At 39.6% G+C, this 26,301-nt stretch overlaps 1 protein-coding gene across 1 annotated transcript in view; it reads right to left on the bottom strand.

The window, feature by feature from the left end:
- ANOS1 (anosmin 1) overlaps positions 1-26,301 on the bottom strand; it is a 132,693-nt gene that overhangs the window by 96,418 nt on the left and 9,974 nt on the right. The window contains exon 2 of the mRNA XM_064708736.1: positions 11,279-11,326. Within this exon, the coding sequence (XP_064564806.1) occupies positions 11,279-11,326 (48 nt within the window). The remainder of the gene's footprint in view (positions 1-11,278; positions 11,327-26,301) is intronic.

Below are 26,301 nucleotides of genomic sequence, written 5' to 3'. Positions count from 1 at the left end.
TATTGAAAGATGAGAAAAAAATACATACAAGCTTTGCGCAAACTGAGTGGTGAGAGACGTGGTAAAACTGAAGATTTTGGAATACAAATCTGTTACTTGTTTTCAAGAAGATTTACTGCTAATTCTCCTTAATCTCAGAAGTAGCGTCTGTCTTTACTGTCTGGCCAGTGTTCCTCCAATTATAATCATCCTTCTGTTAGATGTTACTTAATCAACTGCTTTTTAGATGACAAAAATTTACAGTTGATTAGACTGAATAGCTGCATTGGTATTTCAAAAGTTTCTAGGAAGGGATTATTTCTGTGCTCAAATACCTCTAAATAAAGGATTCTGCAGCCTGAATGTCCTTGGATTTTGAAGTGTTCACTGAAGCAGATAAAGCTAAGTTAAAGAAGCATTTAGTGCTTCAGCATGCCAGCTTCAATAATATCTGTTGTGTTTATATGTGAGCACCCCCATGCACACATTTCTCCCTTTAGCTGTAGTGTATGTCTCTATTTACCACAGTGTATGCAGATTTAAAGTCTAAAGCCAGCACTGGCTTTTCTGAGAACAGACTTGAGACTGCTATGCTATCACCCTCAAAGCCAGTGTTGGCACAATTCAGTCATTAATGACAATTTTGTGTCCCTTCCCTGTGAAAAAGGGTTACTTAATCTTCAACTGGTTATGCTGAGCACTGGCTCAGTTTACTCAGTATTCAGGAGTTCAAATTTCACAGTGATCAGAGTTCATTATCTCCTTAGAACAGATACAACTGGCCAAAAGAACAAGCTCCAAAGAACCAAACTTTTCTCTAAAGCCATGCTGAAGATCAGTGAGAACTTCAGCATTCCTCATTGACAAAACCTGAGCTACAGGGACATAAAACCAATCTGAGCCTTTCCTTCCTATCCCTCATAGGGGCTCTGGCAGTCGTGATAATCTTTTAACAAGGGAAAAAAGAAAGTAACTTGATTCTAACCATTTTTACTAGAGACAGAAAGTTATCAGCAGCATCATTCAGAGTCAAAGCCAAGCAAAACACCTTCCATAAAGTCCTGAGGTCTGTTCTTCCAAGGCAAAAAAGTTTAAGGTGCACAAAACCGCAAGCAGCAAGAGCTGAGAAGCCAAAACTAGCACTCTGAAAAGGATGATCCTTTAGGTCGCACGGTATCACACAAAGACAAGTAATAGAGTTTAAAGAAGTCATTTTTTTTTTCTAGCAGTAGGTTATTCTAGACCTACAGGTTTGCTTATCTATTAAGCATCCAGCTGGTAACACAAGTGTTAGACTGGAAGGATGACTGGTGTGATCCAATACAGCAACAGTAAAGAATATGAACTTCATGTTCACTTATTCCATGTTCACTTCATGTTCACTTATTTCATGTTCTAACACAACTGTTATCTCAATACCCCCAAAAATAAATAAATTTATATTTACAAATATAGAGCAATACATCAGAGTATTACAGTGTACTGCAAATATTGTTTGCAGTATTGTTGTTGATTTAAATTCTGTTTATTTGTCAGCTCTTAAGGCCCTTAGGAACAAAGGGATTCCTGTAATCACAACACACTTATACACTAATGCTTTCATATAAACACAAACACTGAATCACAAAGCTCTTTCTTCTATTTCCCCAAACACAAATATCCAGAAACTTCAGTCACCCTATTTATTACCTAGTACAGCTTTAATCATCTAACCACTATGGTTCTCTCAGTTCCCTCTACCTTTTTATATCTGAATATAAAAGAAATCAAATAATGCATGAGAATGCAAACTATAAATATCACATCTGCCTGATTTCTTAGATGCTCATGACTTTTTATCTATTTAGCAGAGCAATAATCTTATTGATCAATTCTTATGAATTCCAATTCTATTAAATGGTTTTACCTTAGCTTTTACTAGATGAAAGAAAAAACAATCTGTCTAGCAGATCAAGAAAGAAATTTTTATTCATTCCTTTTTAGACAAAAAACCAAAACATTCATTATCTCACCCTTTTATGGGTGCCACTTAAATACCACTATTTCTGCTAAACTTTACAATGCTATCCCTATCCTGCTCTAGCTTTATTGTGTAAATAACAGTGGCTCAACACCCTTTCCAGCAGAGATGTGAGTTTCTGGCTAAGAAACCTAGAATGTTTCAGCTACTTGGGGCTAATGATCTCTCAAATGCACACTAATATGTTTGATAGAAGTCTCTCAGCATGTGTGCACAGAATGCTTAACATAAGAATAACACTACTGTGGGCAGGGCAAATAGCTGACACTGTCTCAGACTGAGTTAGATGCTGGAGGCACAAATTAAAACTGTGAGCTTTCATTTCAGTGGGCTTTGACAGATGGAACACTGCATCAAATCTCTAATTGTTTAAACCATTAACTCATCTTTCCACCTGCATTATCTCTGCAAAGAGCTCAGCTGGAAGCCTGAAAATTGCTGGAATACAGAATTCAGGAGTGTACATTATACTCTAAATAGAAACTAAACTGTCTTTTTGGGGTAGTCAAAAAGTATGTTTATTTGGCTGCAGAATCCGTAAACTGTTTATCTTTATTTTCACATTTTCCTCTCAGTTCTGAAAACTCATGAAATAGCCTTTCAGCCTTCTCTCACAGAATCAATCTATCAGGGACCACTGCCTTGGCCACTGGGAACAAGAAAGTTGGATTGCAATTCACAGTGAGTTATGATGCTCCCCATTTATCTCGACTTCTTGGTAAATGCCACAGCACATGCAGCTCTAAATTATGCCTGCTGGTCTCTTGACTTTTGCTGCCGACAAAAAAAAACCTTCTGTAAGGAGCTGTAAAAAAAAAAAAAATTATGCCTACTTCACAAACTCTTGAAATGCCTTTCCCCGTCATTTCATCCCCCTTGCCCCCCCACCTTAGGTCTAAAACACATTTTTCACTAAGCCAGCATCAATGCCGGACTCTGCCCTTTTCAGGTTACTCTCAGCAGCAATCAGCTCTGTTGTTTTTATAGGGAAGCACCTGTTATATGCTCAGCACTCCCAAGTACTTGAGAAGAACAGTCTTGGAACTGTGGAGCTCACACTGTAAAAACAAACCTGAAAATTGGAGCAGGAACAGCAAAAGCTGCGCATTTACATCCAATTTAGCAAGAATGGCCACTGGAAGGCAGTGGGATTTTAAGGACAGGAGCTTTGCAAATGGCAGTAGGAATGAGTCATTTGGGGGCTTAGAAAGCATAAGCAGAAAAGATGAAGAACACATTGGGCAAAGAATTTCATTAAGGGGCTGGAGCATCTGCCATATGCAGACAAGTGCAGATATCTGGGACTGATGAGCCTGGAGAAAAGGTTCAGAGGGATCTTACTTATGTTTATAAATATCCATTGAGATGAAATGAAAAGGAGGCAGCCAGGATCTTCTCTGTCATGCCTATGGACTAAACAAGAGGCCATAAGCACAAATCACAAAACAAGAAATACCAAAACTCTTTTACTGTGAAAACATTGACATAGGCTGCCAAGAGAGGTTGTGGTCTTTACGTATGGAGACACTCAAATTCCAACTGGATGCAGAACTGGACAACCTTCTCTAGTTGACCCCTCATTAAAAGACCTAAAAGGGTTTTCCAACAACCTCACTGATTCTTTGATGGATTTGTAAGAAACAGATCCATAGGTACACAGAATAGTGACACTAGTGGAGAGACAGAGACAAAATGTCAGATAAAAATTTTTAGAAGGTAAGTTAAGGAGAGGCAGAAAACCTCAACGCAGGAATTATGTAAAGATGTGAAAGTTAAATCCAAGAGCAAAGGTCGAGTCAGTGAAGGAATTCAAAACACAACATAGAACCCTTTATTGCTATTTACAAAAAGAGTAAACCTCCAGTGCAAAGTTATTACCCTTGAAATACTTCAGTCAGCCTTGCAGATTATTTTCTTAGGCCAGGTTTTGATAGTATTTCATCTATCCAGTAGTTCTTAAATCCACATATAGCAGTTAGGGAAAGATTGATCAGGAAACTTAATGGTTATTGTAATGCTTTAACCAAGTTAGTTAATCAGTGATATGAAGAGGCAGACTGGGATACAATGTTCATGGACTAGTGAAGTTTACAGTCCTGAGGGATATGGGTCTGGCAAAGAATAAGGTCAGGACCCTAAATATTAGGAAAGTAAACTTCCAGCTCTTCAAGATGTTAGTCAACAGGACTCCCTGGGAAGCTACTCTAAAGGACAAGGGACCAGAAAAGAGCTGGCAGATCTTTAAGGACGTGTTCCATACAGCAAAAGAACTCTCAATATCCAAGTGTAAAAAATCAAGAAAGGATAGCAAGGGACCTGCATAGATGGGTGGAGACCTTCTGGTCAAGGTAAAGGGCAAGAAGGAAATGCACAGGCAGTGGAAGTATGCACACCTATCCTGGCAAGAAGGGTTAGGGAGAAGGCTGAGGTATTCCACATTTTTCCTCTCAGACTCAGAGACAACCTTTTTATCCCCATGCCTCCCAAGTGGATGGGCTGCAAGAGGGGGACTGGAGGAGCAAAGTCACTTCACTTGTAACCAAAGATCAGCCCATAACCACCTGAGGAACTGGAACATGCATGGGCTATGGGACCTGATGAGATGCATCCCAGAGACCTAAGAGAATCAGCTGATGTAGCTGCCATAATATTTGAAAAGTCATAGCAGACAGATGAAGATCCAGGTGGCTGGGAAAAGGGAAACACTATACCCACTTTTGAAGGTAGGAAGGAGGACTCTGGGAACTACTAACCTGCCAGCCTCATCTCTGTGCCTGGGAAATCATGGAACAGATCCTTCTAGAAGCTATGCTAAGGCACATGCAGGATAGGGAGGTTAACATGGTCTCTCACAACATCCCTCTCTCCAAATCAGAGATTGATTTGATAGTTGGACTCTTTGGTAGAAGAGAATGTAGCTGACTGGTCTCATCCAGAGGGTGGTGTTCCCTAGAGGTCACCAGACCCCTGGGCATCAGTACAGCTTACTGTTGTCACCTGTAGCATGGCAGGACTGAGGGGGCCCTAAGCAAGACCCTCTGCAGATGACACCAAGCTGTGTGGTGCGACTGACATGCCTGATGCCATCCAGAGGGCACTGGACAAGTTAAATGTGGGCCCATGAGAATTTTATGAGTATCAACAAGTGCGAAGTGATGACCTAGGCGAGACCATCCTTTGTATCAATACAGGCTGGGGGATGAAGGGATTGAGAGCTTCCCTATGGAGAAGGACTTAAGGGTAGTGGTGGGTGAAAAGCTGGATATGAGCCCACAGTGTGCACTTGCTCAAACTGCATCCTGGGCTGCACCAAATGCAGTCATCAACTAACTGAGGGAGGTGATTCTGTCCCTCTACTCCGCACCAGTGGGACCCCACCTGGAATGCTGCTTCCAGCTCTGGGCTCCTCAGCACAGGAAATATGTGTCCCTGTTAGAGCTGGTCCAGAGGTGGGCCACAAAAATGATCAAATGGGAGAAGCACCTCTTCCAGTAGCAAAGCTGACTGACTACCTGTGTTGGAAACAAGTTGAATTATGTTTTAGATTAAATCTACACATTACAGACACTACTTCATCCTGTATATAACCTGTACCTCATAATGCTTTAAAATAATCACTTAGGTAACGCATATCATAATGCATATATTAACAAATATGATTAGTTGGATGGAAAAAGGAGGAATAAGCCCAAAATAGGTTATATTTGCCTACCTACAGGCCTAACTCATGTGAAAATATTACTTAAAGACAGTCTGAAGATGACAGGCATATTTTTTGCACTATTTTGCCAAACACTTGGCTCTGATGGAAGACTTTAGGCCAGATGCATAAGAAAACTAGATCCATCAGTTTCCAGCTTTAACTGTCTTTCCCCAACCAGACAGTAACCTCTGCATAGCTTCTATTTTAATTCTCCTGCTGAGCCAGCTGTTGGCAACAGGAACTGGGGTTTTGTGTAGTCATGTATGGGGAAAAAAGAAGGGAGTGTCTGGTTCTCTCCCCAAATAAGCTTTTTACCCCTGTGGTGTCTAGGAATGAGTAGAGCTGATGAGATCCAGGTGCTGGTTCAACAACTGCGTTACGAAATACTGAGCCCAGCTCAATCCAGCCCTTTTTCAGCCTCTACACTTTGCAGTTCAACTTCCTCATGCCATTGTTTATGAGTCCACCTTTGCATTATTCAGCAAGTCTGACAGGCTGCCAGCAACCTACTGGTAAAGTAAAAGAAATGCTAAATTTTAACTTTCATTGCCTAGACCAAATATGAATGGAACCCCAGTACACAAACAATTATATACATGTACTATCAATCCTAATGAGTGTGTCAATGCAAGTGGAAATATTTATGTGGCTCCTGGGAACATGGAGGGCTGAAGAGTATATGTGAAATGCCTCTGCACAAACACAGTTTGAGTCCATTCACCTTGTCCCAAAATGGCAACAGGGCCACAGCTTTCTAGCAGCACAGTGGCTTGGAACTCCTCCTATCTGCTGCCCACACTGCATGCACTGATGTAAAGGCACCTCAGCTGGCCTGTCAGCCAGTTGCCTTCCTTAATTCCTTTGAGATAATTCTCTGGTGTTTCCCTGTTGGTTTCTGTTACATTAGGAATCCCTGGCTTGTCTCCCTAAGACTGCAAGTGCATTCCAGCGTGGCCAGCACATTTCAGAGTCACTGGCAGAGGGTCCTCTTGCACACTGTCTCTTTAACCTTCACTTCCCATCCCACAGGTCACCAGGCACAAAGCTGATACTGTCCCTCTCCCCTAGCATAAATAGTTTAAAGCTCTATTAATGAGCCCCTCTGGGTCCCAAGCAGCAACTCTCCTCCCTGAGAAAGGTGAGATCTTACTGGTACATGCATGCCTGGTGCTGCATAGACCATTCCATGGTGAAAAAACCCCAAAATTTTGGTGGTGATACCAGCCACAGAACCATGCAGTAACAGACTCAGCCCATCTGTTTCTTCCAATGTTGCTGCCTTCAACTGGAAGTAGAGAGGAAATAGTAACTTGTGCCTCAGATTCCCTTGCCAAACATTCCAAAGTCCTTTTTGATCATCCTTGGACTACATGTTGCCACTTCATCATCTCCTATGTGGAAAATCAGTAATGAAAAGTAGTCTCACGACTGCTCCAGATTAGGAAGTTTTCGGGTGCCATCCCTACCCAGGCCCCCAGGAAGGCAGCAGACCTTCCCTGCTGTCAATGCTCTCCCTAATGTCCCCCCAGCATCCCCCTGGCCTCCCTGGCCCCCAGGACCCACTGCTGGCTCATGGGCAGATGGTTGTGCACCAGCACCCCCAGGTCCTGCTCCACAGAGCTGCTTTCCAGCAGATCACTCAGTCTGTGCTGGCACAGAGGGTTGTTCTTCCCCAGATGCAGGACCCTGCCTTTGCTGAACTTCACACAGTTCTTCCCTGCCCATCCTGTCAAGGTCCTTCTTGAAGGGCTCACAGCGCTCTGGGGTATTGGCGACTCCTCACAGCTTTCTGTTGTCACTTGTGGGAACTCAGCACATCCCTCCGGATGTTCAGAGTTGCCGAGAACCCTCTCAGGGGGCCCGGAGACTCTGGCATGTTGCCCGGAACACCTGGTGGCTTGATTTTGATCCTTCTAATGAAGTGCCACCCGTGTATGAAGACATGAGAGCCACACAAGTTTGAATGGTGCAAGAATGATGTGTTCACAGGGTGAAAATATAGATTTTAGAATTTTTGGTATAGGGGTTATAGGGACAAGATGGAGGAACCAGGGCGTGTCTAGTCCTTCTTTCCTCTTCTTGTTCTCCACTTTCTGCTGTGAAGTTGGCACTTGGGGATTGGTTTAGAATAGAAGTGCACTGTCTAACATACGTGATAGATATTGGGAATCAAAAATAAACATGATATCCATAGTTTGTAGTATAAAAGACAACACCGCCTCGGGGGCAGTGGAGAGTGTTCGTGGCTACCTTGCTGAACAGATCTTGGCTGGGCAGAGAGAAAATTTTTTTAGGTAAGAAATAATAAGCAACCGAAGACCGGAAAGTGAAGAGTCCAGACTCATTCTTTGGATCATGGGCTGTCTCAGAAACATCCCACACATCTCAGGGCAGAGACCAAACAGCCAAACCCGAGAGTCACTGAACTTGCTGAGGAGGCATGTGCCCTCTCATCCAAGTCACTGATGAAAAGAGAAACAATACTGGGTTAGTACTGAACCCTGGGGGACACCACAAGTGACAGGCCCTAGCCAGACCCTGTGCCTCATTACATCTCTCTGCAATTTGCCAGTCAGTCAGTTCTCAGTCCATCCGCTCCTTCCTTCCTGAGTTTGTTTCCGAGGATATTGCGAGAAAGTGTCAAATGCCTTGCTGAAATTGAGGTAGAAATTATCCACTGCATTTCCCCATCCACCCATGCAAGCTGTCTCATTGTAAAAGGCCATCAGGTTGGTCAAGGACTACTCCTGATAATCTACTTGTCATCCATGTGGAGATGGACTTCAGAGTGAGGCACTCCACCACTTTCCCAGGGATTGAGATGAGGCTGACTGGTTGTTAGGTTCCCTAGGTCCTCCTTCTTGCCTCTTCTGAAGGCTGGGGTGACATCTGTTTTCTTGCAGTCCTCAGGCACTTCCCCTGATTGCCACAACCTTTCAAAGGTGATTGTGTTTGACCTACTTATAGCGTTCACCACGTCTCTCAACACTTGTGGGTGCAGCCCATCAGAGCCCATGGAGTCACAGATGTTAAGGGTTCTCTAACCCAATCCTCCCTAACCAAGGGAAAGTCTTCCCTACAACAAACACTCCTTTACCCAGATCTCCTGTGTCAGATATTCCTGAAGGCTGGTCTTGTAAATGAAAACTGATGTAAGGAAGGTTCAGCAACTCTGCCTTCTCCTTGTCCTCCGTTACCCATTCCATTAATTCCAGATGTGTCTTGGACTTCCTTGCCTCATTTCTACTCACTGTGATAACCTCCCTGTATTCATTCCAAGTGGCCTGACCCTGCTTCCATCTCCTATGTATTTCCTACTTACATTGAAGAAATGACACCAGTTCTTCATTCATCCACACAGGTCTCTTGTCCACTTTGCCCAATTTCTTGCTCACCAGGATGCATCATTCTTGAACCTTACAGAAGTGATCCTTAAGGTCAACTAGCTCTTCTGGACCCCTCTTCCCCACAGGATCTGTTCCCACAGGATTCCTCCAAGAGGACCTCTAAAGAGGCTAAAGCTTGCTCTCCTGAAGTCCATGCTTGCTTGCTGCCCTGCCTCCTTCTTGCCCAATACTGAATTCCACAATCTCATGGTCAATGCAGCCAAGGCTGCCCCCAACCTTTTGATCTCCAGCAAGGCCTCCCATGTTAGTTGTGTAAGGTGGCACACCATTCCTTTGGAATCTTCCAGCACCTGTCACACTCATACAAACCTCCTCCACCGAGGGGCTGAGAACAAGTAAAAGGAATCTGCATTTTTAAAAGGTTAACTGAATTCTCTGCATCACTTTGAAAATTTTAGCTAGCTAAAGTAATTGTTTTAACTTTGCATTGCAAAACACAAAAAATCAAAGCCATGCTGAAAAGACAACATTATACTTAAGTTTAGCTCTGCTAACAATTTGGCCAAGTTTACATTTATTTATTTTCTAAATATGACAAAGCTGCTTTCTTAAGGAAAATATATTACCTTCCTAAGAAAGAATGAAAAACATAGGGTAACATAACTGCAAAGCACATTTTAAGTAATTTAAAACTTAAACTATCATTATTTTGTAATACAATATTAATTTGTAGCATTCTTACACTGGTTTCAAGATACTGATTCAATTTTAAGGCAAAATTCATGTCAGCTTATATACACTTTATGTGGATTCAATAAACTTGTGAGTGACTCAGAGAGATAATCTTATAACCTCTGCCCTGCCTTAAAACCTGGATTACTTTTCTTGTGCAATTCCTTCTTTGTTGGGCAGACACAAACCATTGGAATACCCTTCCAAGTACTTACCACAGTAGGCTTTGCAACCCAATTTTTTAAAAACTGTTATCAGAATCACTATGGAACAAGTGATGGGTCACTATGGAACAAGGCCCTCATGCTTTCCTGAAAAGGCAATTCAGTTAACATGAAATATGTACTTGGTACGTCTGTTTGGGGTTTTCAAGAAGAATTTTAAGAATGATAAGATTTCCTTGCAGAAGTGAAATCCTTAGCAGTGTGACACAGCTAATAGGAAATGTTCCATTCCATCATTTTCTTATATTGACGCTGTTATATCCTGTATTTTAATACTGATAAAAGCAACCAACTTTGTTTTATTTACCTGCAACAGAACAGTCAAAAAATCGGCCAATTTCCAATCCCTTTTATGTCAAGGGATGCTAGATCAGCAAACATGTAATTTCATTCTTTAAATGTACACAAGAAATTAACATGGGTTAAAATCAAGGGTTAGCATCAGCATTTAACATCGACTGCATTATTGAAACAATGCAAAACAATGCTACTTAGATTTAATTCCATTTTCAGTACAACCTTCATGAATAAAAAAGCCTAAATTATTGTTGAAACACATTTTTAGGACCTTCAGGCAAATTTCCAGTGAATGCATCTTCCATGAGATTTATGAACAGTCAGCAACAAATGTGCAATTCCACTTGAGCTAAACTCACTAAAGCTCCCAAACCGTTGCTGCTTCCATCCAGACACATAGAAAGACCCTCCGACAGGAGAATCAGTTGACAATTAGCCCATTTACCGTTCAGGCTTCCAGGGTTTGAATGCTAGAATGGGAAAGGGGCATCAGTAGAGTCAACTGGGATTTGTGTCAAGAATACTTTCCAAGAAATTCAGGTTCAAGATAAAAATTAAATATCCAAGCTGAATAAAATGTTGAAATCCAAGCTGAATAAAATGTTGAATGTTGAAATATCCTGGTACTGTTGGAGGAAGATTTTTAAGTTATTGACAGTTTTACTCTCTTCTGACCAAAAATACTGAAAAAAAACACAAATGAGACACCAGTTTCCAGCCAGTGTAAACTTTCTTAAAATGACAGAATTATGTTGGTTTAACTATGCTTGATACATATCCTGCAACATGGTTCCTTTGTCCTGAAAGAGTAAATCACTAGGTTTTAATTTTTGATATTTTATTACAGGTTGAGGTTTCCAAATAAAATATAAACAGACACTTTTGAAAACAGGCTAAGAAGAAAAGCACTTAATCTACAGACAACAGACTGAAAGCAGATAGGAAACATAAATGAGAGAGGAAAAATCAGACTTACCTTTGAACACTGTTTATGATTCTGGCACCAAGCAAGTGACCCATTGTTCTGAAAGACAAAAGAAATGTACATAAATGATAATATTTATTTCAGGCTAGACATATTCTCCCTAACATATTTAAATGGAACACACCATCCAGTTCTGCTTAGAAAATTATGCTGTGCCACAACGTAAGTACAAATCCTGACTCCTGGTCCCTTCTGTGGAGTTAAAGGCTCATACAAGTGTAAAGTGAACATTAAAAAGTTAGGAAAGCATTTCAGCAGGCAAATTTGGTAGAAAACTGAACAAAATCATCTTTCAGTCCATCTTTGTAAACACTTGCTGTCTAGAATTGCTAAGTTGTAGACAAAAGGTAGTACTTGCATTTAAGAAATTGATATAGATTAGTAGTGATTCATGAGAAGTCCATTAGTTGCATTTCAATATTGCACAACATTTAAAACAAGTTGTCAAGCAAAGATAATGAACCTTTACGTAAATGGAAAATTCAATTAAAGGCAGTATGAGTTTCTCAAAAGACACCTGTGCCAGTTTTATTTTATAATTTTGATAATAAAGTGCATTTCCAAGATAAGGAAACAGTATAGCTCTGATTTATCCCGACTGCAGTAAAACAACCAATACAGTATAACATGCAAAATAATAATTTAATCTAAAGGAAAATAAAACACAATGAGAAGAGAAAGAGAAGTATGAAACTGGCACAAGGACAAACAGCAACTTGTTGCTCTTCCAGAGATGTTTCTGAAAGGTCAATTTTGGAAAAAACTCACAGCTCAGAAGTGTATGTTTGCGGTGTTAAAAGATGAAACAAAATAATGATTTACTTTCTGTATAGTGGAAGATTGAAACAACATCAGGAAAACCTAAATGACTGAAGATGAGAAATGGAGTATAAACTCTGCAATACACTCTAAGATCAGTGTGAGGACATTATATGTATGTATCTCTTCCACCATTTATAAATCCATACTCTGGAAACAGAATGGCTGAAGATTCTGGTCAATCTATTGTTCACAATTAGCCTACAACTGTCAGTCTATGAGGGAGTAAAAGGACACCCTTTCATAGGAATTTGACAAGGTATTCCCACAGGGAATGTGACTGCAGTACTCTGTCACTGTTGGCACCAGCTATAGATCTGGAAATCAGTTTCCAAGGAGGAGGAATACAGGTAGGCCAGAATGCAAAGTACTAATACAGCAGCACTGTATCTTATTTCTTTTTTATTCTTTTTTTATTAAAGAGTGATACAAATACTGGAATAATATACATATGTTACATATGTTGGTTTTATCTGGCATAATTTTCTTCACAATAGCTATGGTCTATGCTTTGGATTTGGGCTGGAAGCAGTGTTGATAACATGGGGATGCTTTTGATACTGCTGAGCAGTGCTTACAAATGCTGACATACAGCATCAAGGCCTCTTCTGCTCCTCACCCCATCCCACCAGGGAGGGCTGGGGGTGCACAAGGAGCTGGGAGGGGACACAGATGGGACAGGTGATCCCAACTGACCGAAGGGATATTCCACACAATATGGTATCCTCAACATATAATGCCAAAGGGAGGAGGAGGAAGGGACGGATATTTGGAGTGATGGTGTTTGTCTTCCCAAATCACCACTATGCATGACAAAGGGGGTGGCTGAACATCCGGGAAATAGTGAAAAAATTCCTTGCTTTGCTTGTGTGCATGGTTTTGCTTTACCTATCAAACTGTCTTTATCACAAGCCATGAGGTTTTTTCTACCTTTACTGCTCTGATACTCTCCCCAGTCCCATCCATGGATCAACTGAGTGAACATATGCCAAGCTTAGCTTCCAGCTGGCTCTTAACCACAATAATACAAAACTTTTTATGTATAAAACTCACACAGATAATAGAAAAATAAAATAAAAATTAGTCTCTCAATTATTCTCAATTCAGAAGAAGAAATAGATACATTAGAATCATTGTAATGGAGACAACCACCATAGTTTTTCAAAACTGCAGCATTTGTAAGCTTGAATACAGGGATTTGCTACCACAACTATGAAGCCCATGCTTTGAAGCTGGATCTCGCTTTGTGAATGTTTAAAAAGATCATGTTTGTGCATGCCTTCATACAAGTATGTAGTCATATGTTCACAAAGTTTCCAAGACATGGCCAGTAGGTCACGGGAAGGGATTGTCCTCTTTTAATCTGCTCTCATGAGCCACACATGGAGAACTGTGCGCAGTTCTGGGATCCTCAGGACAAGAAAGTCAGGGACCTGTTGAGGAGGGTCCAGGGAAAGGCCACCAAAATTATCTGAGGATCAGAGCACCTTTCAATAAAGGCTGAGACGTCTGGGGTTGTTCAGCCTAGAGAAGAGAATGATTCTCCAGAGAGACCTCATTGCAGTCTTTCAATATATAAAGGGAACTTGCAAGAAAGGCAGAGTGACCAAGCCCTGTAGGGACGGAACAAAGGGTTACAGATGAAAACAGAGAGGGTAGATTTAGATTGGATCATAAAAAGTTTCTTCCCTAGAAAAGGGTGCTAAGATACTGGAACAGGTTGCCCAGAGAAGTCAATGTTGCATCACTGGAACTGTTCAATAACCAACATGATCTCATGGAAGATGCCAGGGCAGGAGGGATGAACTAGATGATCTTTAAAGATCCCTTCCAATTTCCATCATTTTGTGACTTCAATAATCTCCATAGTCAGAATCACAGAATGGTCTGGCATTCACCAGAACTCTTAATCTGAACTTCAGAAAATTCATATGTGTCTTTTTTTTATATGAGCTGAAATGCTAACATCTTCTACTCCTGCATTACCAAGGAAGCTATGGGGATAATAAATATAAAGACATATCCACTCTTTTTCACTCCTTTCCACGTACTTGCAGTTATTTAGGAGCATTTTAAAACAATCAGTTCATACAATTTAATTTCAGTATTTTATGAAAATTTATTTTATCATCCAGCAGATTACCATGCAATACTACTTAATTTTATAACACCATTTTTATCTGTCCTTATGGTAAAATTTAGCTAAAATTGAGATTCACTAGCATAAGATTAGCTAACTATGAGCACCATCTCAGGTCCAACCCCTTTGGAAAGAGACACAAATAAAAGAAATAAAACTTTAGAACAGCTGTAAATAACATAAGCTAGTGGGAATTCTTTAGTATTCCTCTCAATGCTGTATTAGGATTTATTATTTCCATTTACAAATCTAGCCAGCAGCAATGTTAAAACAATATTTTATGTGCTAGTTTCAATTTATCCCCCTTTCTTCTTCACATAAAATGTGACAGAAGTAGCTGATTGCAATAACAGATCAGTAGCAGCTCACCACTTTGTTTCAGTTATACTACTTTCCACTGAACTAGAAAAAGTAGCTCTGCTTTTAAATTAGATTTGTTACTTGAGACAATAAAGCCATAAATGCCCAGATGTGTGGTTCCCCTACTTGATAATTTCAACATCTACAACTGTTTTCATTTCTCTACTGAAACTGATTAGTACTTGAGTTAAAAAGTCTATCAAAATGTAAAACTATTGTTTACCACCTTCAACTACATAAAAACTAACATTATGTGAATGATCTTGCATTGTATAAGGAAAAACAAATTCTACAGGCTTCCTTTGAATAGCAAGGTATCAGAGCAAGCACAAACTCAAATGAAGGCTCCCCTCCACTCTGCATCTTAACACATGGTTATTCACAAACATTCAGCTGTGATTATAGCTTGTGCCAGTGTATCTGGCTGAAACCCTAATTTCAAATAATCAGCAATTTGTGTTTTATCTGTAGCATTTTACATGCTCCCACATTCCATTCTCAATTCTCTCATGTCTGGTTTTCTTCAAACCCAATTCTGACTTGACTTATGCCGGTGAGACTTTGACTTCATCTTTAGTGGTGGCTTCAATCTGCAGTGCAGAAATGGCCTCAAGGAAGACTTAAATACCATTTTTCCTACCCATTTATAAGCCTTGCACAGCCTTTCTTCGGGGCAACCCTGAAGCACCCTTATCTGCATGCTGAAGAGAGCAAACTGCACTCCACAGGGCAAACTCCAAGCATCCCATCTTGCCAGGCCTGATCCATCATATGGAAGATGTCAGGGAGAGGAACTAAAGCAGTCTCCAACTGCACATAGGAGATGGATTAGAGGAACTCAGGGCTCAGAACCTGAGCCCCACACACTTAGAATCTGCCAGGAAGGAGAGGGTAGACAAACTTCAAGAATCAGACCTTCAAAGACCAGAGCTGTTTGACATGTACAAGAAAAAGAGCTTACAAAAGCAAAAACAGGAGGGGGAAAAAAACTAAAACAAAACAACAGATAAATATTACAAGACTCATAGGATTACAAGATCATATTAAAAGATTCATTCCAACAAGTATTTGTGCACACTTGATTTCCTTTGTAAAAATACAAATGCCCTTCATTCTTAACAGGTAAGACAAACATCTCTATTCTGTGTCTTGAAAAAAGGAAAGCTGTGCAGCATCTCTTGTAAAAAAAAATACATGCAGAGTAGCAAGAAAAATCAATCTTCTTCTACCTACAGTAGGCCCCATGGGGGGGGAAGTTAATAACACTCACAAGCAAGTACAAACTGGTCTTTAATTGGAGCAATGTCAAAAAAACCCAAACAACAAAACAGTATCAAATTACTTAATTTGCATCTCTGTCCATAGTTATGTCAGGAGATACAACCCTTCTTTTGAAATGCCAGACATGAGCTATGAAAATTAACTAGCCACTTCATCTGCTATGACAGTAGCTGCACATCTATTATCAGTTGTGGAAGTCTCTTCTCCCCTGCCCAATCTTCAATTCACATTTGTGTGAAACCACCGTCTCTCAGAAGTGGCCTCTCCTGACAACCTCACTGATTCTTTCAAAATTACAAAAAAGCATAGAAATAAACCTTTCAAATAACAGTATCCACTGAAGAAAAACAGAACATTTGAGCAGACAAATCAATACTGATGCAATGATGAATTTAAAAAGAGGCTCCCAACATATATTTTCTGTATCCTATCAAAAATCTTAACAGGATGAAGTTAAAAGTAACAGTAAAGTATAACTTGTGTTTAACATGCATTTCCTGACTGCATGGTCACTGTGGCACAAATTAATACAGGTACTTATCTATGTCCGTGTTGTGTGTCCCCAGGCCCAGCTCCGAAATGTGGAACTTTCAGAGGTGCAAAATGGAATCAACAAAACCAAACTGGCATCCAAGCTCCCAAATACAAAACTATGCACTCAGGAATGAATTTCAGATAAGCCTGTACACTTAGTGGGGAGAGATATCAAAACCAACAGATAGGAAATGCCAAAGAGAAATTTATTTCTTAAAGCCCTTCTATCAAGACTAAACACAAACTTGTAGTAAATGTATGGGCAGGGGAACCACAGAACCACCTCTCCTGGTCTATGGTATTTAGTTATGCTTTTGTATATAAATAACAGGAACAGAATTTTCTTTGAAAATAATGCAGGAAAATGAAAAGAGAAAACCCTGTTGCACAACACTAAGAACACCTACCCCAGAAGTCTTTCACCAAGTTCCAGCAAATTTAAGCCTTTATTGCACTTTGAGATGACTCAGCAACAGGCTAGAGAGGAGACTAAAACCTGGCCAGTGAAACCAAACCACTCTGCAGAAATGAGTAAAAAGAGAAATGTAGAAACAGAAGAAACATGGAGCTCCAGATGGTGAAGGAGCAAGTTATGAAGTTCAAAAGCAAGGTCCACCTTAGAAACAAAACTGGCTCTTTCAAGGGCTACTTACACAAACATATTTTTAGCATTGTTTCTACTACACGCTTGTCCAGTGTATGTCCAGTGGAAGACCATCCACTAGAGAAGCCATGGATAGAAAAAGAACAGTATGAGATTAAAATGTCCATAAAATACAACAAAAAAGCAGTAATATTCCGAATAGTAATATTCTGGTTCCTTGGCTTCTGTTCAGCAAAAAAAGAGGAAGGAAATACAAACAACTGAAATTAGTACATTTTCCTCTTTATATAGTTCCTGATTTCATTGTACATTGTATTTTACAGAAATAATTCCCTTGGTAAGGGATTTCTCTTGCCTTATAATGGTTCTAATAAAGAACAAAACTGGAAAAAGTAAGCATCAAATAATAAATTGAATGTTACTGTGTAGCTTTGAGCCATTCCCATCTGTTCTGTCAGCAGATCCCAGGAAGAAGAGATCAGCACCTTCCTCTCCACTTGCCCTTTTCAGATAGAGAGCAATGAGGTCACCCTTCAGCCTCCTCCTCTCCAAACTAGACAAGCCCAAAGTCCTCAGCCACACCTCTCAGGACATCTTCCAGCCCTGTCACTGGCTTTGTTGCCCTCCTCTGGGAGCATTCAAGGACTTTCACATCCTTATTAAATTGTGGGGCCCAGAACTGCACAGAGCACTCTGGGTGAGGCTGCACCAATGCTGAATACAGAGGGATAATCGCCATTTTGAGCAGCTGGTGGTGCTGTGTTTGATGCACTCCAAGATGTGATTTTCCATCTCGGCTGCTTTGGAACCCTGCTGATTCCCATTCAGCCTGATGCTGATCAGCCACCCAGGATCTTTTTCTGCAGGGCTGTTCTCCAACTCCTCCTCTGCCAGTTTATACTTGTGCCCAGCATTATGCAGAATCCAACATTTTTTACTTGTCAAATTTCATTCTATTAACCACTGCTCAATGTTCTAGCCTATCTAGATCCCTGTGCAAGGCCTCACATCCCTCAAAAGAACCACCAGCACCTCCCAATTTGCTATCATCAGCAAATTTGCACTAATGTTGCATTCACCTGCTGCACCCAGAGCACTGATAAATGCATTGAACAGAGCTGGTCTGGAACCAAACCCCGAGGAGCACCAGTGATGGACAGACACCTGCCAGGTGTGCCCCCATTGATTACAACCCTTGAGCCCTGTCCTTCAGCCAGTTCTCCCAGCACACCATGAGCCCACTGATCCCACAGCTGTCCCTGGCATTCCCTGAGCTCATCTTTGGCCATGCCTGAGGCTGCTGATGACCCTGCACCAGCACCCAGCTCTGCCCGGCCCTCGGAGAGGCCACAGCCTGCAGTGAGGTCACCCCAGCCCTGGGAGCCAGCCCAGGCTCAGACTGACAGCACAGGACTGTGCTTTAAGGTCTAAAATAACATCTTCACTTATTCCTGATGTGTAAGTAACGTCCTTAGACTTTATTCTAGTTAGCAAAAGCACAAAGCAAAATTTCAACACCAAAACCAAATAAAGATCACCCGAACAAGAGGAAACAAAAAAGCATATAAAACCTACCAGAACAAAACAGCAACAAGAAATACTGCATAGGACTCTGATGTGAGAAAACAAACAGCACTTAGCACCATATTAGTCACACTGTTTAATATATTACTATCAGATAACTTTAGGACTGTGTTATATAAACACATGTAGAAATTCAGCATTAAGCTTAACTATGTACATATATTTCCTCTGCCATCTTTTAATGGCATACAACTCTTAAAAAAAAAAATGAAAAAAACCAAAAACACCAAGCAGCAGTATCCCAAAAAAAAAAAAGACACTGAGGGCAAGAACACATTTTGGAACAAAGACCTGAAGTTATTTTGTTACTGTAACTAACTACTGGGATTCCTCACAACTAAATCAAATGTAAAATGCCCTTAGAGGAAGCTATTTTTATACCACAGATGTTTAAACCATAGAAAAGTCAATGCTGGTTACTAGTTAATCCAAAGTAATTAAGTTAAAGAGATGACTGAATGCAAGAAATACTTATAAAACTGATCATCCTAAAAATTCCTTCCCTGAATTTGCAACTATAAACCAAAATTAAATTATCATGGGTCACAGTGTGACTCACACTGACACTTAATTTTAAACACCTGGATATCCAGGAAATGGATATCACAAATAATTTTTTAGAAAAATCTTAGTCAGGTTTTCTTTTGGATTTATGTTGATATTGCCATCATCTGTAATGTGCTGGCTCCTATCACAAGATATGCTGGGTCCTCCTGTAGACAGATGGCTACAAATAAAACTATATTGACCTAAACTTTGGGTTGATATTTCCTAAACAGTTTATATAAAGTCAACCTTTATTGCTGTTGCAGACCAAAATATTAAAAGATACAACTTCACATACACCAAATAGGGGGGAAAAAAATAGATCAGAGTAACTAGAAAAGAAATTAAGAAAATCACCAACCATCACCTGTATCACAATACACAACATTATTTGCTCTCTGGCTGTCATCATTAGTAGGTTCCTAGAAAGACAACCATCAAAATCCAAAATCCATCACCAATGAAGCAGCAAAAGATGGAGATTGGTACTTTTGAAAATAGACTATGCATTGCTTTGATTAAATTTACATCTCTGAGTATGGGACACCTTTACTCTTTTTAGAGCACTGTCTTCTCAAATGCACAGAAAAACTACTAGATAAACACAAGCTGTAAAAACAAATGAGCACGGGGATCCTTGTGTCTCCACACACTTGTGAGTTATGACTGCCTTCTTGTGGTTTCACAGACTTCACTCTTACCACTTCTAAGACTGATCTCAACTGAGGTCTTATTCTGTTTAGCAGAAGTCTTTACCAATCTGTAAAAGAATCCAGATGCAATAAACTTCACTTCTCCCTGCAGCAGGAGGAATTAAACACACAGACACCAACTTGAAGCTATTAAAGTTATATAATGAATCTCAAACTATATTTGGGCCAAATTTCGAATACATTTTTTGGGATTAAGTAATCCAGTTCAAGTGAACAGAAACTAGTCCAACAGCATTAATTTGGGAAGCAAAAGACAGCTTGTCAAGTACTTGTTCATAGGCTCTATTTCAAAATCCCCACCCTTTTGAAATGCTAATGCACCTCTTCTGTTGTGTCATAAACTTGATTTTCTATACATATGAAATAATGAGATAATAAAACTATGTGCTGGCTCGAGGATGTGACAGAAGTGTAGCCTTGGGAAATTAACACCAAAAGAACAAAATATGTTCTAAAAATGTAATGCTTGCTTATGTAAAATACAACATAAATGCAGATATATACAATCTACTTCGTATTTGAAAAAAATACAACTGGTTCTCAATATACTGTAGGATATTGTATGCTACTTTGAATGCTGATTTGATTTTATAACTGAGAACTACAGCCCAATTGCTATTCTGTATAATTATAAGATTACTGGTTAGTTGGGTGACTCCCAAAGCATGTGATCTGGTACGTTTATCACAGGCTGCATTTGCCTCCACTGCCTACCAACACAGCATTCCACAATCAACTACAAACTCCCTAGGAATTATGTGGACCACAGAAACACATCTATTGAGCAAAACACCTGGTCTTGATGAGCTTGATGTATGCACTACACATATGTCAACTTTGCCCTTTCCTTCAACTAATTCTAGTCTGGTCCCACAGACACAATGCCCATTAGTTGCTAAAGCACATTACATCCCTCTGGATTATCTCTCCCAGTTATGTTAATCCAGAAGAAATCCAGTGCATGAACTCTCAGACTGGTCCACAAAGAGAAAGAAAAGGTGATCATGATATGTAAGAGATTCACTCCCAAAACAAACTCTGATCCAATTAAAACACTAATGTGAAGTAGCATCTCAGACATTTCTAACATCTCCCAAACACACAAAAGTAGTAATTCAGCGCTTCCTATTAGACTAAACTTTCCTCAAAAGCCACAGTTTCAGAGACAGTGAGGGCAGCTTTCCTTTCTGGACTTGCAAAATGCTTAAGGTTCTGTTGTCTCACATCCTTAAGAAACTAAGCACACACACACACAAAAAGAGTAACAACCATGCATTTTTATATCAAATAAAACATCCATTATAAATAGGCTAACCATAAAATACACAAACACAGAATAGTCCATGCATGTTGCATTGTCATGGAGTAATTTCTGATCCCAAAAACTGCTAAATGCATTTTACTGCACCACATACTGGCCATGTGAAGTTTCACTGCAATTTCTCCCATTCTGTTCTGGCAGTATGAGAGAGACATCACTACAACCACATTTGTAACTTTGGCGGGAGTATGGATACACACACCTGTCCTTCAAACTTAGCAGCTCTTCAGTGGCCATGTTACTATGACTCAATCAGGTACCATCAAATTACACATTCACATTCTTGGGCTTAACATATTATCTATTTCCAATATAATCCCATGAAATTCACATGATAAATTTCAGGAATGTATTTCCTTTCTCTTTGGCATGTGTTACCAGTTTACAAGACACTAAATATTTCAAGCCACAGTAGCAGCCACATCCCCACAAGCTGATGGATACATATATTTTCATTTCCTTTTAAAGGAACACAAAAATATACAAATTCCATGAAGCACCTTTCTCAACATAGAATATTTGTGACAAGTATCTCCTTATTCCTATTGTCTTGATGTATTACTATAAAACTTTTCCTCTTTGAAGGCAATAAGCCCAATAAACATAATTGCCAATATGAATACTGTGTTTCACTATCTTTTAATACTTTTAAAACATCTAGTAAATTATAATCTCAGCAGTAAAATTTAGCACAAATAACAATCCTACAGATGAAATATGCAGTCTAAAATTTGACCACAATTATTCATTGGTAGCTCCAGAAACCTATTAATATTTGTAACATTTTTTATACAAAAATAACGTTTTGGAGGAATTATTAAAGTACATAGCAAAGCTCTCAAAAGTAAGAAGTGTAAAACTTAACACAGTCCTTGGAGGTCTAAGAGTTGTGTAAACAGTCTTTGGGGATTTTTGTTCCATTTTCCACAGAAGACCTGTCTCAGCGAGTGAAGTGCATCTCACCAGACCTGGGATTTCCTAGAAACATTTGCAAAAGGGTTGTGGCCATTCAGGAATTAGAGATTTTGTTAAATAAAAATTACTCTTGGACTTAAACAGAATAGCCTATCTGCAAGCTGAATCAAACCCAACATAATATTGTTAGAACTTACAAACACACAAAAAAAGTCTGTCACCACAACAGTTAAAGCAGCATTTCAGAAAAAAAAGTATTCTTTCCCTGATATATTGTAATTATTAATATTTTCATACATCTGCCTTCACTGTAGATGCTGCAGGGAGACAGAAAAGATGTAATGGGTGCAGTTTAATAAGGCCACAATTTATTGTTTCATCTCCAAAGCACAGCTCAACAAAAACCTTATCAGACAGGTTAACATTCTTCTCTCCATTGCTCCTATTTTGTTGCTCCTTGGCTGTCCCTTCCCAATCAGCTCTCATTTCTGCAGAAGGCCAACACACAGGGCTGCCAAATGAAGCCTGTCATAGAGACTGGGAGATGCCAGTGGCACTGCTCAGACACCCCACATGCCCTCACATCCCATCACTTTCTGAACACCCTCGTCCCAGCAGAGTCACACAGGCAGAGGAACTCCTGGTGCCCTTCTCCAGACCAGTCAGTGCTGCTGTTTTTCCCCAGCTCCCAGACCGGCAACCCCTGTTGGTGTTCGTGTGCACACTACATCCTTATTCCTTTCCTATTTTAAGGAACGGTAACAGATCCCACAACAGCAGAAGTTGCAGTGACATTGTGTGACAATGGATGAAAAACAGGCCTCAAGTGAAGGAGCACCCTGAAGGGTGGGTGAGTCTTTCCCGTTCCACTTGAAATTTAACACATCTGCTAACCTGATCCTAGCAGAGACCCATTGGCCCTGCAACACTGACAGTATATTCCTGACAGAAACAACCTTTTAATACAAGTTACAATAGATTCCTCCCTTTTTCTAAGGGGCTTTTTCCAGTTTAAGAACTATATGCTACAAGAAATGTATATTCCATGGGACAATTGTTGCAGTCCATTGTTCTAGACCACTATCGCAGACATATTTTTCACTAAAAATCCTTTCTTTAGGATTTTCCCTTCTGGGAAGCTGAGACCCCAGAAAAAGAATATGAACAATGGTTATCTGCTGCTGTGGAATGCAACCAGTGGATTCCTGATTGGGCCATCTTGGATGTTTATAATTAATGGCCAATCAAGGACTGAGCTGTCTCGGACAGAGTCCGAGAGAGCTGCCTTTGTTTTCATTCATTCTTTTCTATTCTTAGCTTAGCTAGGTTCTGAGGAAACCTTTTCCTTTCTTTTTCTTTTAGTATAATTATAATGTAATATATATATATCATAAAATAATAAATCAAGCCTTCTGAACATGGAGTCAACATTCTCATCTCTTCCCTCATCCAAACACCCCTGTGACCACGGTCACAGACCACCTTGCAAGCAACCTAAGACTGTGAAAGAACAGACAAGAGAGAGAAGAAATCAACATTAAATTATACTGATAACAAAATACTAAAACTACTCATACAATTCAAGATACAGGGGTATTAACTTGATCTTTCTTCACTGACAATCTTCAGTGGAAAATTTATGTTGCTTCATCACATTGCCATAAAATTTCCCACAAACATAAAAGCACTTCATATGTCAGGTTTTCAGAATACAGTCCAACTAACTAATGAAGACATACCATAAAAGGAAAATAAATCTCCCTTGAAGGCAGAACTGAAGCATTTGTCATTAACACATCTGGTTACCAGAGATGTAGCTGTTATGCAGAACAAGCATTTGCTGACAGGTTCATCATGTTTCAGACCTTCCTGGCACCAGGTGAAAGAGCTAAAAATTAAATCAGGTTAATTTGCATTGAAGTTATTGAAAGGCTTGTAACATGAGAGATGTCAAACCACAGCCTAAGTCCCTACCCAAGTCACAGAATTTTAAAGCCTTCAGTTAATGTAAACAATCAGATATGAAATTTCAAAGAATTCCACTGCAGGAATCACACCAGTTGTAAAGCCCAGCATTTGCTTTTATATCTTTAATCTAAATCAACAGCCACAAAAGAAAACCATTGTAATATATATCCTTAAGCTCTAAAATGTGGATGACTGCAGTTAATACCAGTTGTCAATAACTTGTACTATCAGCAGGCATTTTATATTAAGGTTTTGTTTCTCCCTTAAATCACCTTTTTTTGCAGAACTGATAAATATTTCAGTTGTTCCTTTTTGGAAAGTCGTTGATACTGGTGGTATGCTCCAGGAATTCTGTCCCAGTTATAAAGTCTCCCTCCATTTTACTAGCCTTGTCACCTGTGTAAAGCAACTAAGAAAGAAAGACAGTGAAGGGGGCTCTGGTACTCCAAGTAGATTGATAATATCCAAGTTTCTTTTTCATTAGACTGAGGAGCTCTGCTCGATTTACTTTCTCAGTGGGAAGTTCATGGGTGAGAACAATTAACTGAGGCTGGATCTATACCAGATGGATCTCCTAGGTATGACTAAGCATCTTAGAGGCATAAAAATTTGACATCTGCTCCTATTAGTAAGAGAGCAAGCCATGCCTGTTGATGAAACTTAAAGGGATACTTTGGAATCACTGGAGTCACCTAGATACATGGAGTAATAATCAGAAACTGGGCAGTATCTAATCTTTAAAAAAAAATTTTCTACTGTCTTTAGAAGTATTTAGCTGTGGTTACATTAAATTGCTTCTAACTTCCCTTGCCATCTGAAAGAATCTCTTCTACAAATATTTAAAGGGGCTTTACATCTAGCATATAACTGGCAATTCAGTTTTACTTTGTCCTAATGGCATTGTGTCATTTACTACCACTGAATTGAAAAGACATCATGATGCAATAAGATGGTATTTAACAAATTCAAGTTAATTGCCTTTAAAGAGCATATGAGAACTTTTTGGTTTTTTATCTATCAACTGTAAACAGGTATTTCTATAATATTTTCACTGACCTAAGCTTGTTTCCATTGAAACTGTGGGGTGTATTACTGTCAAATGCAGAGATATCAGACTCAGGCCAGAAACAAAAACTCCTGAAAAATCCCATCTTAGGCTATTAATTACATAAATGGAAGAATCAATGAGTACCAGTCAGAAATCTGAAAGATCCCCAGTTAAACAACATGAGCCTACCCTACATTAATTTGTAAAGCTCTTCAGTTTTTAAAACTAACCAAGCCGTGTTTCTATTCCAAAACAAAGGCAGCCAGCATATATCCTTTAGGAAACTGTAAATGTTCACTTTTCTACAATTTGGAAAACAGCTGAGGTTAAACTTAACTTTCAAGTTTAGTTCACACTGCTGCTCTTTTTTTCTACATAAGGACAGTTTTGAACACAGGAAGAAGACTTGAAATAATTATTGTTTGCTGTTCCACATCAATTGCCACTGAAAAGTCTGGCTCTGATGCTGTCCAGTGCTCAAACGCACGGGTGTGAATCTATGAATAATCAAAATCTTTTACAAGATGAACTAATATTCTGCATGTGCAGCATGTGTGCATTTCTACTGCACTTGGTCAGTGAGGACCCACTAGACAGAAAACCCATGAATCTTACCAGAAAGCTCCTGTCTTTCACATTGTGTATTCAACTTTTTAACCCAAAGAAAAAATCCAGCAATAAGCTCCTAGCTGTAAAAATCTACATCTTCTTTCCTTATCTATCCTGACAAACATGTCCCATAGCTGCTACTAAGTACTATATGAAGTGACACACTCTTCATTAATTGGATTATTTTTACCTCTTTGTGTCAGTTTGTCTAAGCCCAAATGTTTCTTCCACCTACTGCATATCCACACTGACCAATGTTTGGCTAATTCTTGATTGCAGTTCACAGTTGCATAGAAGGAAATTTCAAAACAGAAGAAAGCCTCAAGCTCTTTTAGTTCCAGTTCCCCTCCCAAAATTGTTAGGTACAAATTAAATGTCAACATATTATAGACTCTTTGTAACTAATTAAAATGGGGGCAGATAATGGTGTGATTCATTATTGTCTAGTTGTAGTTACACATTAACATGATTTTATTGTTGTCAAAGGAGCTACAACCATCACCTAATCGAAAAAGAAAAAAAAAAAAGCGACACAGTTGAAATAGTTTACACATAGGGATATGAATTCTGGG

This window comes from Zonotrichia leucophrys, chromosome 1 (genome assembly GCF_028769735.1).
Source record: "Zonotrichia leucophrys gambelii isolate GWCS_2022_RI chromosome 1, RI_Zleu_2.0, whole genome shotgun sequence".
NCBI classification, from domain to species: Eukaryota; Metazoa; Chordata; class Aves; order Passeriformes; family Passerellidae; genus Zonotrichia; species Zonotrichia leucophrys.
The sequence above is the reverse complement of the archived record's forward strand: the minus strand, read 5'-3'. Positions and strand labels throughout refer to the sequence as shown.